This window comes from Ochotona curzoniae, unplaced genomic scaffold, assembly GCF_017591425.1.
Source record: "Ochotona curzoniae isolate NIBS_2020 unplaced genomic scaffold, NIBS_Ocur_1.0 contig_66, whole genome shotgun sequence".
Lineage (NCBI taxonomy): Eukaryota > Metazoa > Chordata > Mammalia > Lagomorpha > Ochotonidae > Ochotona > Ochotona curzoniae.
The window spans coordinates 8,796,366-8,810,685 of NW_024466512.1; the positions used below are offsets into that span (position 1 = coordinate 8,796,366).

At 44.2% G+C, this 14,320-nt stretch overlaps 1 protein-coding gene across 5 annotated transcripts in view; it reads left to right on the plus strand.

Annotated features, from left to right (window-relative positions):
• The window catches only part of CACUL1 (CDK2 associated cullin domain 1), a 66,590-nt gene that overhangs the window by 24,271 nt on the left and 27,999 nt on the right, over positions 1 to 14,320 (plus strand). For all 5 annotated transcript variants that reach the window (XM_040992038.1, XM_040992036.1, XM_040992035.1 and 2 more), the window contains exons 2-3: positions 1,752 to 1,878; positions 3,616 to 3,718. In XM_040992038.1, the coding sequence (XP_040847972.1) occupies positions 1,752 to 1,878; positions 3,616 to 3,718 (230 nt within the window). The remainder of the gene's footprint in view (positions 1 to 1,751; positions 1,879 to 3,615; positions 3,719 to 14,320) is intronic.

A 14,320-nucleotide genomic window follows, 5' to 3' on the forward strand; every position in this document is an offset into this window, starting at 1 on the left:
ACAGTTTGTTCTCTGTCCAGCAGCTGGAAGTTTGCATGTGCAGCCCAAGCAGAGTACTTACTCTGCTCAGAACCTTCCTGAGGCCTCCAGGGCTCAGAGTAAAGCAGAGTGAATGTAGCGTCCTGTAAGGCCCTGTGTCACCTAGCCTCTTGTTTGCTGCCTCATGTGTTTGCACACGTGTGTGTCCATGAACATTTCTTTCTGATTTTCCTTCTCATACTCTTCAGTGGGGGCTGTGTGATTCATTGTAATCAGGTTTATGTCTCATAGATTGCATTCTATCTTTACCACCACAGGCTGGCTGCTTTTAAAAAATTTTGCATGCATTGATTTACTTAATGCAGTACGGTTGTGTTGAGAAGTGTATGATGTTTTATATTCACTCCCAAAGGTCCCCACAGAGCGCTCCATTGCACTGGAATGTCCCATACAGTCCCCGTACAGCCTTTCAGCTCCTAGCAGCTGCAGTTCTCACCCCCGTGGTTCTGCTTTTGTGGCTATCTTACAACCTTTGGGTCTGGCAGTCTTTTCCTTAGCACAATGCATTTAAAATTATACCATATTGTATGAATTGGTACCCCATTCCTCAAATAACCATTAAAATAATTGTAAGTAAAAGCAAAACTAAACTAGAAATGATGCTGATGGTACACAGGGAAAAGACATGGGTCTGAATGGCTGAGGTTTGGAAATAGTGCTGTAAGCGGAGGTTGCTGGGAAAAGCGCTGTTTTGCCTGGTGCCTGTGCCGAGACCTAGCTATATACTCTTTTGAGAAGTCACACTCATCTCGACTCCTCAGTTGTTGGCTCCCATCTTCTGGGGTGATTGCTCCTGATGATATAGTTTGTCCATGGGTGTCCCTTTCTTAACATTGGTATATTTCTCTTGTGGAGTGTCTGTCACTCCTGATGGTTAGGAGCAGCTGTTGTAACTGTTCTGGGAGCCTGTGCCGGTGAAGCAGTAAGAGCCTGTCCAGCACAGTAGGGTAGGCCTTCGATGGAAGGTTGCAGACAGTGGCTTTTGGGAGCTCAGCAAGTTGAAGAAAGGGAGAATCAGATGGAGCAGCTCTGGTTGGGTCTCAGAGGTGCCGGTGCTGCCACGGGTCTCGGCATGAGTGTTGTCACTCTCGTGCCTATAGCATTTCCCCATAGTCCTTTGTTAATGTACCTTTTCCCAAGGATGTCTACGGTGATTGCTCATGGCATTCAGTTTCCTAGAACTTGGCTGTGGCTCACTGGTTGACCATAGGGTCTGTGTGTTTGGGGGACAGAGCATGTTTGAGAATGATGATGGTGACAGAACCTTTAAAAAAAAAAACAAACCTGGGATGGAAACCAGTGATATTTGCTGCTTTAATTGTGACTTTGGAAGATGGGCAGATTCATAATAATTCCTTTTAAACTCACGATTAATGGCTGTTTAGCATGTCTAACCAGATGGCTTTTCACAAAGTTTAAAATACATTTTTTCGTGTTTTTCTGAGAAGCAGACAGAAACAGAGCTCCCATCCATCCCTGCCTCACGCTCCAGATGCCCACATTGTCAGGGCTGGCTGGCGGGGGCTCAGCACACAGGCCAGCTCTTGTACAGGGTGTACCAGGGTCTGCATGGGTGGGAAGCTGGTGTTTCTTAATTTGAAGTGGGATAATTAGATATGGATGTCACTGTGGAGTCAGGCTGCAAGAATGCTGTGATGTGTGGTGCTTTCTGTGTGGCACCTCGTGATGTTTGTTTCTCCTTTGACTTTCAGTGATGAATGTTATAACTATTGAAGATTACAAGAGCACATACTGGCCCAAGTTGGATGGTGCCATAGATCAGCTGTTAACCCAGAGTCCGGGCGACTACATCCCCATCTCCTATGAGCAGATATACAGGTAAGTCGGGACTGAGTGGGCGTGGCCAGGAAGATGCACGGATGTGTAACTAACAGCACAGCTGTGTTGTTAGTGAGGCTGTGTATGCCTGTACCCTCTGTGTGTTGATTGGAGGTGTGCCTTATACCTTTTGAGTGGAGTGATTTCCAGGTCATGATAGAGTCAACCAGTCTGAGATCCTCGCCTCATCTTGGCACTCATCTCGCCCAGGAGGCAGACACTGTGGAGGTCAGCTAGGTGCAGGGGTACATGGATTGTCTCAGAGGGAGACTCTAGGTTAACCTGTTGCTGCTTCTTGACACACAGTTTTTTTTCCCCAAATCAATGTTTCTATTAAATCAAGTTAAAAGTTCACTGTAGGAAAGTGAATAAGGGTTTAACAAAACCAAAATATACCTTTTTAAACAATATGTGTGTGTATATATAAAAGCAACAAACTACTGCGATTTTCTTTTATATTTAGTGTTTTAAAAGAAAGTGTAAACAGTGCAGTGGTTTGGAATGTCATGTGATCCACTCTTCATCCTTGCCTTCCACAAGTACTTTATGAGTCACAGTAGAATACCAAGCACCCAGTTTCGATGAAAAAGTAGTGAAACAGATTGGTAGAATCTGTATCATTATTATCATAGTCATGCTTCTTGTGAAAGTAACAAATGAGCAGCATTTAAACAGGTAATTTGGTGTGTGTAAACTCAAGTCTTAAGATATGTAATACCAGCCAACTAAACCACATAGCATTTGACTTTTTTAAACGTTTAGTGATACACAGAATTTATATATCAAATCTGATAAATAATTCAGTCCCATTTTGCCAACTCATTTTTAAAATCCTTGACAGAAATTCAGCCTGACAAACTCAAGTATATAAATGTGCATGTGTGTACACATATAATATCTGAATGTGTATCTGAAATACACATGTGCTGTATATATTCACATACATATTTTTTAGTATATTTCACTTATGAATCAAATGAGTGAAATCATCTGTTCATCAAATAAATGTTTATCTTAATATTTTCTAATAGAAAAAGAAAATACCTTAACACTGAGTTTTAAAGAAATCTCACTAGTCTTCAAAAATACTGTTTTATATGAATACAATTTTTAAGTATTCAGTTATTCATTTAGAATCTGTATTTTAAAACTTTGCTTTGGGTATTCCTTAAGTCACTATTTGCAACTCTTACCTGGCTCAGATTTCTTAGATTTATATCAATTTTATCTTTCAGAATTTGCTACTCTGTGTTACCTGTGAGCAAACTGCACAAAATTCCAACAACTTAAAAATGAGAAATTCGATATGGACAAATAGTTCTAACTCTGTTTGTTTTGTTCCTCAGTTCCTGGTAAATGGAATGAGTAAATAACAGAATGGGGTGGGCAACTTTGTGTGACACACCTTCTTATGCTGATGCTCATTAGAAAAGCAAGGAGAGCACCTGGCTGAATTGTTGCTATGTTCAGACTATAGATTTATCACCCGCTGTTAGATTACCTAGTAGTGATTAAAAAATGTAATCGACTCTTGGCAAAGATATCATTTGTCCTTGTTTTTCCTCTTTTCAACCTGAACATTGATTGGGAGAGAGTCAATTTTAATTTCAGAGTTGTAACCAGTCACTTTTTAGGCCTGAACTGATGATTTGAACAGTGGCTGTGCGTCAGTATAGTGCTTTAACTCTGGCCTGGGTTAAGTGCTTTGTCATTCACTTGGTTGTTGTTTGTTTTCAGTTGTGTGTATAAGTGTGTGTGCCAGCAGCACTCGGAACAGATGTACAGTGATCTGATCAAGAAGATAACCGATCACTTAGAGAGAGTCTCCAAGGAGCTGCAGGTAAAGGACGGCTGCGTGATGCTTGCTTCCTTGGGCCTTTTCACTGGTTGGAATTATCCTGTCTAATACATTGACTGTGGTGCAGGTTTATATGTCATTGAATAAGTGTTGACCGAATCATCTAATCTTGAAATAGATTGTGCGTTTAAAGGTTTAACAAATTGTGGAGATGTTTAGATTGACTATATTTCCAGACCTTTATTGAGCCCAATGATTAACATGTCATCATTTCTTTTATTTAAAACCTTAATTTTCTCTTAATATTTTGTGATTGTTATAAGAATATGTGTATATGTTAACTTTTCTCTGAAACTTCTGCCTCCTTAATTTCTAATATTTGTTGGGGTAAATAACCAAAGGTAATATTTTATTGCCAGTCCCTGTAGGTGAACAGATTTTGCTCTAAATCTAGGATACATAATAAAAGGTCTTTAAAAAAATATTTGAAAGAGTTAGAGGGAGAGAGATTTTCCAAGTTCTGCAGCAGCAGCTGGGTGTGAGCAAGACTTGAAGCTAGGAGCCACGAATTTGCTTCAGGTCTCCCACTTGGGGGGCAGGGGCCCAAGTACTTGGGCATCTTCCATTGCTTTTTCCAGACCTTTAGCAGGGAGCTGAATAGGAGCAGCTGGGACGTGAACTGGTGCCTACATAGGGTGGCTTCACCCTCAATGCCACAACGGCGGCCCTGACAGAGGGTCTCTTGCTTCAAGGAGCATCTGGACTCTTGATTCCTCTGAGTAAAGCTCCCAGGGCTTGAAGGTCAGCTGCTATGTTTATGTCATCACCAGATCCTGTTTTAGTTGTGGTGTAGAAGTAACATGATATCTAAGATACACTTTGGCAGTAAATTTCCACACCCACAATCAGAAGGCGTTGTAATAATTCTGAAATAATCACAATTTCTAGCAAGTGCTAGAGTGTTTCTGGGCTTCAATACTCTTCCTCATTTACTTTATAGACTGAAGTATCCTAGTCTGATTTACCAAAAACTCTTGTCCTAACTAGCTTTTATTTTTCTTCAGTAAATCAATCAAATATATGGTTTGACAGTTGTTAGTATTCACTAAATACAAAGTTTTTAGTAATTTTGTATTTTGAACCTAGGCATTGTATATAAATTATAGGTGAAACTTGCAGATTATTCATAGACTCATGCTTTCAGATTTATGTATTTGTTGTGAAAGAGTGCCTGAGCGAGGAGCAGGGATGTTGCATAGGTTCTCACTTGGTCCGCCTCCTGTCCTCTCCAGAACCCTTGCCCAAGCTCCTTCATTCCCTGCTGACTGTGACCTTCTGTTTACTTGGCAGTGCCCTCGTCCGGGTCACCGTCATCTCAGATGTTTTAGGAAAATGCCTGTCTCAGCTGCTTGCCCTGCCTTATTAATTTGCCTTGATGTATTTGACCAGTTTTTGGTGGAGTGCTTACATGTGTCTGGTTTGGGGGTGTTGCTGAGAGTGCTGCAGTGAGTGGTGAGTCCTGTACATCGTGCCATTCACGATACTGCTCCCACCACTCCCATGGCAGTGTCTGTTCCTCTTCACCCCGGTGATGCAACATGTGATGAAATTTAGTAATTTTTACTTTTATATTGGAGGGGGATGATTTTTTTTATTAAAGATTAAAGCATAAATTGGTATCTTGTGGATCACAACTATCAATAAAGGTACAGGTGATGAATGACGTGAAACCAGAGGGTGTGGTTTATTTCTGGAATCAGAATGTGTCTGATTTGAGCAGTGCTGCCCTATACAAATGTTTGTTTTCCTTCAAAATGCTCTCTTTTGCAAGATTATACGGTCTGTAACTATTCTTAATAGAGTAGAGTGACCGGAAACACTAGAGCCTGGGTGGGACTCTGACCTCAGTCCTGTCACTCAGCAATTGTGTGCTTATTGTCTAAGTGTGCTAACATCATCTTACGGAGTCTGTCAACATGAAAAGGAAATGGCTTGGGCCTGGTGCTGTGGCCTAGCAGCTAAAGTCCTCGCTTGAACCCACCGGGATCCCTTATGGGCGCTAGTTTTAATCCCGGTTGCCCCACTTCCCATCCAACTTCCTGCCCAAAACTTGGGACCCTGCACCCACATGGGAAACCTTTAGGAGGTTCCTGGCTCCTGGCTTCGGATTGGCCTGGCACCAGCCATTGCAGCCACTTTGGGAGTGAATCATCGGATGGAAGATCTTCCTCTCTGTCTCTCCTCCTCTCTATATATCTGACTTTCCAATAAAAATAAGTAAATAATTAAATAAAAAGAAATGGCTTTACTAAAATATCTGTAATTCCTTATACTAAATTGTGAGGTCATTTTCCCCTCTGCTTCTGGCCTGGCAAATGCTTTCTCATTCATTTTTAGTAAACTCCCTTTTGTGCACCCTTGTAAAGTCGTCCTGGAACTCCTGCCTTGCCCACAAAGTAGAACAGAACGCATTTTTGGCATTTTTTTCTGTGAACTCGGCATCTTGGCAGTGCAGTGTTACGCGGACAGTGATGGGGTTTGATTAGTCCTGGTTCTGTGTTTTCTGCCGCACAGGCCTTCCTCTGAGGGCGGGGCCTGTGGTCTTGTTTTCTCCCTGGTGTCTGGCAGGATTACAACTTAGCAAACGTTTACTGGATGAATGCTTAGCAGCTAAATTTGACCTATCACGGTAGAGCGAGAAGAATAGTCAGGCTCAGATGACCACTTATCTCTGTTTTTCAGACGCTTGGGTGCTTTCTTAATTCATGCAGCATTTCAAGTATGTGGCCTGACACTGTGAGCTTTGTTTCATGGAGACCTTAGGGCAGCTGTTGTAAGGGGACAAGAGGACATGGCTGTCCTTATCAACCAGAAACGATCAGGTGGAGCGTTTTGTATATAGCTCTGGTTTTCATAATGAAATGGAGCTGTGACCCAGTGCAGGAGTGGGGGTGCACTGCATTTGGCACATAACCTAAGTTTAGTCACGGAGTTAAATGAATCAGTGAGTTGACCCTACCAGGATGTGAGCCTGTGCCGAGGGCATCTGAACCAGCTTCGGGGGGAACAGTTCTTATGTCAGACTGTGTCTCTATCCCAAAGCGTCCTCTTGTGGGGGAAATGCAGAATATTATGTGAAAGAATGTTTCATGTTTCCCAGTTAACTTCTGCTGTTGAATTAAACAGAGTGTTGGTTTTGGTGAATTTTTTGAAAGATTTATTTATTTATTGGAAAGGCAGATATACAGAGAAGAGGAGAGACAGAGAGGAAGATCTTCCATCCGATGATTCACTCCCCAAGTGAGCGCAACGACCAATGCTATGCCGATCCGAAGCCAGGATCCAGGAACTTCTTCCGGGTATCTCACACGGGTGCAGGGTCCCAAAGCTTTGGGCTGTCCTCGACTGCTTTCCCAGGCCACAAGCAGGGAGCTGGATGGGAAGTGGAGCTGCCAGGATTAGTACCGACGCCCATATGGGATCCTGGCGCGTTAAAGGTAAGGACTTTAGCCGCTAGGCCACGCCGCCGGGCCCGGTTTTGGTGATTTTTACAATATTAATGTATCAGATCTAATTATTTTATATGAATGCATAATCTAACTTGTTGTGTCTTGTTGTGTCTTTGAAAAAAAAACACAGTTCTTTCATTCTGGAAATAATTCCTTTTCCAATAATTTGGTGACTTTAGAAAATGTCGTTCTTGTTGTTACAGTAATAGAATCATTTCACATATAGCTAAACTCAGTATTCTCTTTCTGTTATGTTCCACTGGATGTTTTTCTTTCCTTTGGCTTGTTGTTGGATTTTTTTTAAAGATTTATTTTTATTGCAAAGGCAGATATACAGAGAAGAACATCTTCTATCCAATGATTCACTCCCCAAGTGGCCACAATGCCTGGAGCTGTGCTGATCTGAAGCCAGGAGCCAGGAACTTTCCCCAGGTCTCACACGGGTGCAGTGTCCCAAGGCTTTCGGCTGTCCTCAACTGCTTTCCCAGGCCACAAGCAGGGAGCTGGGTGGGAAGCGGCGCTGCCGGAATTAGAACCAGGGCTCACATGGCATCTTACCGTGTTCAATGTGAGGACTAGGTGCTAGGCCACGGCACCAGGCCCTGCTGGATTAATTAAAACTGGTGATATATTTTGTCCTAACTTTTTTTCAATTGTCATTCTCCTCTCCAGTCTTAGTTCCTCTTTTCTTTGAATGTGATCGTGAGTTCTGTATTTCTTTTTGCCTATCATCTGCAGAACTTCAAAGCACGAATTTTCTATTTTTCTGTGTACAGATGAATGGAAATGGGTGACCATGGAGAGAAAATTGGGCTCCAGTTGAGTAAATAACACTGGTTAGTTTTGGAATGGCGCGGGCTCGGCCCTCCCCCTCCCTGCCTGTGCATTTGGTGGCTGCTTGTGAAGGTCTCACGTCTGACTCGATGCCCCTTCGTTCAAAGCTGTTTCTGTCTCACGCTTTAGATTGCATCTTCATCTGTGACTCCTGTTTCCGTGGTGCCTCAAGGAATTAGACAAAGATTAGCAAGTGAAATTAAAAGTCCCAATTCACAATTTCTGTTAGTAGTAGACAGGCCAAAAAATAGGGAACTGTGAGTGAAGCAGTGTAGGGAAGGTGCAGCTGGCATGGTAGGAAGGTGGACTGGCATGGTAGGCTTGGTTTACATGTGCAGCACCAGTTGTGTCCTGGCTTCTCCACTTCCCATCCAGCCCCCTCCTTATGGCCTAGGACAGCAGTGGAGGGTGGCCCAATGCCTTAGGACCCTGCACCCACTTGGGAGACCCAGCAGAAGTTCCTGGCTCCTGGCTTCCAGTTGGCTCACCTTTAGCCATTGTGGTCTTTTGGGGAGTGAACCAATGCATGGAAGATCTTCCTGTCTCTCCTTTGTGTAACTGCCTTTTAAATAAATTTTTTTAAAAAGTGAGGGTGGAATGATGAGAGCCAGGAAGTTAAGGGGAATGCAGCCATAACTAGGTAAGTGAGGAAGGAGTGGGTTTGGGGATGGGGAGACGTATTGCGCTGGGAGGGCTTGCTGAGCAGAGGGACACACTGGTAAGCAGGAGCGATCCTGCAGATGTGGGTTGTGCGATGTTACAGGGAGGTTGGGAGAAAAAGGTGAAAAGCAGGTCGGAGATAAATTACAGAAGCCCTTTAATGCTTTGGGTTGCTTCAAGATGACATGGGGTGAAGAGGTTGCTGGGAGTAGGAAAGGATGAGACGTGAGGCAGCGAGTCTGCAGACGTGGGCTTTCCGGTGCCAGCCGCTTCCTGCAGTGCCAGAGTCCAACTTGAGCTTTGAGGGCCTAGGGCAGTTTCTCATCCCCTCGTAATTCTGTTAGAGGAAGTAATGTGATAACACGACGTGATCTGAACTCGTGAGGAACTTCATGGGAATAGTTGTATGTTTTCTCCCACAAATAGCGGCCTGTTGTTTCCATCTCCACTGCGTATTTTGCTTAACATGTGGTGTATATGTACGCGTCTCCATTAGCTTGCATAATGTTTTCAAGGTTCACGAAGTTACAGCATCACTAATACTTGATTCCTTTTTAGTGGTGAAATAATATTCTAGTAAGTGGATATGGAACATTTTGTTAATCTAAGTTCGTTATTTTAAGTCACGGAGAAATTGTTCTTTTCTTTTCTGACATAGCAGTAAGCATTTGGGTGGCCATCCCGAGTATTTTGTTTTGCGCCCTTTAATGTGGAGATTGAGTTGAACACGTGTGAAATCCTTAGCTCTTAAAACTGTCTTAGGTGACATTTCCTTTGACTGCATCCATTCCCCTGGGGCAATCCCCAAGTAGTGTGTTTGTTAATATGCTTGTTAAGAATGCGTTCTCACTTTCACTAAGTGAAATTGTCTCGTTTTGGTAGAGTGGCTTTACAGTTCAGTGGCACATTTGACGAGGAGTTTCCTGGGTGTTGCTCTGGGACTTGCACCGTGCACAAACCCTGCAAGCGTTGTGTGAGGAGACATTTGGTTCTGAAGCCAGGGCAGTCACATTCCAGGGAGCAACCGCACTGGGAGGGGCGTGGCGGAGTTTATCCCCCCGGTCCCGCGAAGAGGTGGGCTATTTATTGGGCCTGCTTTTCAGATAGGGACAAATTTACAGTAGTTTGAGTAATTGTCAACTGTGTTTAATTAAAAATGTCAATCAATTACATCTAAACTATTCCTTTTCATAAACAAGTAATTTTGGTAACTTGCTAACTTTGGGTTAGGCTTAATATATCCTTTTTTCTCTGAAACTAATCATGATAGTGGAAATGGGTGGATGCTGAATCATGATCAGTTATACTTAGCCTTTGTTCTCTCCACACACACCAGATTGAAGTTTGAAGGATTGCTCCTGAGCCCAGCGGAGTCCTGGCGCTTACAACCAGGGCAGAGGTTGCTCTGCTATTTGCTTTATGTCCTGTGGGTGGCAGCATGACTCAACCGGTGATCTGAAATTTTGTATATATATATATATATATTTTTTTTTTTTTAAATGCATGTAACTTGTGATCTTGGATTATGGAATTTTTTTAGGCTATCCTCCTATAAATATGCTGTTATTTGTGATCTTCCTAGTTTTAAGTAAAATGAAAAATGAAACAGCTTTTCATTTTCACATGTATATTTTATTGGAAGTCTTTCTGAGAAATTATTTGGAGATTATTTGTTTGAAAGTCAGAGTTAGAGGAAGAAACACCCAGAGAGAAACCCTCCACTAGCTGTGTCACTTCCCAGATGGCTGCCATGGCCAGGGCTAGGTCAGTGGAAGTTTGGGTTTGCTTTGTGGTAGGCTGGGGCCCACATTCTTGGTTCCCCCCTGTGCTGCTTTAGTTGATTGTAGGCAGGGAAGGAGCTGGGTCACAAGAGAGACAGCCAGGACATACACTGGTGCCCACATGATGCTGGTGTCATAGGTGGCACACTGAGGCCTTACCTGCTATGCCCCAGTGCAGGCCCTTGGGGATTGATTTTTCAGTTGAAACCAGAACTTTGAAGGCACTTGTTGTTGTCCAAGTTGTTGTTATTGTTGTGCCGGATTTTGAAATCTCCAGATAATCAGCAAGTCTGAAGTCTGTGCTGAGGCATAAAGGTGGGTTATTCAGGTTAACCTAGGTCTCCCAGCCACCCCCTCAGCCCAGGATGGTGGGGCGGGGGAGGGGCAGCTGCAGCCCAGGCTGCTGCAGAATCTACAGGGAGGACAAAAAGAAGTGCTAGCCAGAGAAAGAGAGCCCAAGCCCCCAGTTCTTATACATTTCAGACTATTAATTATACAGTCATGATTTAGCAGGCGTCTATTGGTGGGTTTGAAACAAGCAACTTTCAAAAAGTACAAATCGATGAGCCATTGGGCTATGAATCTTATCAAACACCAGATACCTCCTTCCTGAGGAGTGGTCTGCCTACGTGACCTGCCAGGTGTCCTGCTGGGTGTTAGAAGATGAGCTCTTTAGAAAAACAAGCAGTTATCCTGATTTATCTGATTTTTGATGATATTTTGTCCATTCAATCCTTAAACTTTATTCAGCTGCTCAGTGTTTCCTGGCCACTCAGGGAGTGTTAGAATTGGAACCCAGAACAGCCCACAAATATATGGAGAAAGGATCCCAGAAGCCAGACCAAAGGTCAGTTCATTGTTAAAGCCTCAGTAGTATTTGGGAAATGAGAAAAGCCTTGTTTTAGAAATACATGGAACAGTTTTTTATGTGGTTGCAGTAGAAGTTACAGTAGTAGTTAACTTTTTACAGATTTCCTTCTTTATTTATACTTGAGAGGTTGGGAAGCAGACACATAGAGACTCAGCCTTCCACTGGCTCACTCTCCAGATAGCCCAGCATCTGGGCCTGGGGGCAGACAAGCTGGAGCTGGGAGCTCCATTTGGGTCTCCTCTGTGGGTGGCAGGGACCTGGGGATTTGGGCCATCATTTCAGGTGCTGTAGTCCAGTCGCCAGGCCTTGAACCAGGCAGTCCTGTGTGGTGTATGTTATCTCAAGTGTTGCTCAAGCACCGCACTACAACCCCCAGGCCCGAGGAGCCATTGAGAGACGAGATGCACATTTAGATAATCTTAGTGTTAACTCTTGTCTCTGTCCTTCTACCTTCTTTCTTTTAATCTTAAATACAAAGCCTTTGATTGATTTGTCTTTTCTATAGCTTACTAACTTTGGATATTATTTTGTTAAGGAAGTATCAGTACAGCAAGAGCAGCAATGGAATGTTAGATGTATTTGTCTCTTTGGGAAGGAATTCCACTTGTGTGTAATCACATTGATAGACCCAGATGGCATGGATTGCTTCTGGGGCCTCAACAGAGGGGGTCCAATGTTTTATTGCTCTGGGCTCATGGAATAAGCTGGCTAGACTCAGCCATGGAGAACGCTGGTTGATTGTGCTAAAGCGGTCGTGAAGAGATGAAGAATTTGATGTGGAAAACAGTGTTAGGATCCTTGAGATTGAGACCAGGTCCTTTAGCAATAAATGCTGAAAGATCGTGAAGAAAGTGGATAAAGCAGACATTTGCGTTTGACTCTGTCTCTGTTAAATTCCCCATCTTCTTGCTCATGTTGTCTACTTTGTCTGTTGGGTCGCTTTAAATATGAAGTGTATTTACTCTGAAGTCTGTAAGACAGTGTCATCATGAGCATCACTTTTGCGTCTGAAGCTTCCATCTGCTGGTTCACTCCTGAGAGGTGTACCACAGCTGGAGTTTGGCCAGGCAGAAGCTAGGAGCCTGGCACTCAGCCTGTGTCTGTCACACTAGTACCAGGGATCCAAGTCCTGGAGCCACCGTCTGCTGCTCCCCAGGGTGCACATCAGCAGGAAGCTGGATCAGAAGCAGAGCTGACATGCATACCAGACTCTGCTAGGGATGAGGAGGTCCCAAATAGTATCTTTTTTTTTAATGGAATGCTTTTTTTTTTGGTAAGATTTTGATTGGAAAGTCAGATTTTACAGAGAGAAGGAGACAGAATATCTTCCATCTGCTGGTTCACTCCCTAAGTGGCCGCATGGGCCAGAGCTTAGCTGATCCAAAGCCAGGATCTTCCGGGATCTTCTTCCAGGTCTCCCACGTGGGTGCAGGAGCGCAAGGCTCTGGGTCATCCTTCGCTGCTTTTCGCAAGCAGGAAGCTGGATGGGAAGTGTAGCATCTAGGATACGAACCGGCACCTGTATGGGATGCTGGTGCATTCAAGGTGAGGATTTAGCCAGGGGGCTATTGTGCAGGGGTCCCATAGGTAATATCTTAACCTCTATGTGCCAAACCAAGCACCTGTCCCATGCTCATTCTTGACAGAGGATTGCATTTTCTTGCTTTTTTGGTGTTGCTTAGTTTTTAACTGCTGAACGTTGTGTATAAAGTAGAGACTGAGATGAATGAATAATGTTTATGCCTAGAAAGGGCTACACTGTTCTGCCAGGTTGTTAGCGTGAGGAGTTGAGCTAGTATATCAGTGTTGAGCTGGATTGGGAGTTATTGTTGTGTTACGCTAACATTGCCAGTGATGGGCTTTTTTTGCCTTGTTAGTATGATTCAGGTGGATTCTTTTTGGTGCTTCTGCTCTGCTCTCGGCTCTTACAGGCCTTGGCTGCATAGGGAGTGGGCAGAGAGTCTTTGTGTTGTCTCCCTTTAGCGGTGAATGGTCATTGTTACATGCTTAATGTGACATGAAGGTGGCAGAGGCGGGGCAGGTTTTGTGTGTGTATCTGAGGAGCTGTCTTGCACATGCCTTTAGTCACAGGTAGTCCCCGTTCCCTGAGGCCAGGGCTCTCTCAGTATTCCTATCCACCTAGGCTATTTACATGTAGTCGCTTCCTCCTTGGTTGAAGGTCTGTCCAGCAATTAGTTGGACTGGTAGTAAATGTCTTGATGGGTCTCACAAGCTGCTGTCAGAAGAGTTGGGGCTGCTGTTGTGCCATGTGAATGAGTGTGCTTTGCTCTGTTTCAACACAATTTTTATTTGTAAAAATAGACGGCCAGATTAACCCTGCAGGCTCTAGATTGTTGGTCCCTGGCCTAGATTAAGACGCTTTCCTTTCTCTGCTTCCTGGGTGACCAAATTTTGCCTGGTAAGTTAAAAAAAAAAAGGTTTAGTTCCCCCTTTGTGGTTGTACCCACAGTTGGAGCCTGGGTCCTCCACACAGACCTCTGTTGTGTGATTCTGCACAAGATGGTCTGTGAGTTTCTGCTAGGGAGACTTGGTGACCACAGTCTCCTTCCAGAGGTGCGAGTCAGGTGGCTTCAGATCTTGAGGATGGTTGTCAAAGATGGCTTTGACAAACCTGCCTAGGGTAGCAGTGCACCCCTGGCTGAGGTGTGGTGGTCCTCAGTGCCAGCCATGAGCCCCAGCTTCTTGGGGGCAGAGGCCTATGCGTTGCCAGAGCCTGTGGTCACCTTGCAAGACATGCTGCAAAGTTTGCCAGTTCCATTTCCCCAGTGGCGAATCTGGGCACAGTGGAGAACTTAACCAGGCTGGTGGCCCCTGGGAGGGTGGTGGTGGTTGGCTCCTGGGAGTGTTTCACCCTCAGGCTAACATGGGCATTGTGGTCTTCAACAGCAGCAGCTACACTGAACCTGCCTCGTTGGCCAGCATAGGCCTCTTCACTGGCCTGTTCTTCAGGACCTCCTTGAAGGGAGAC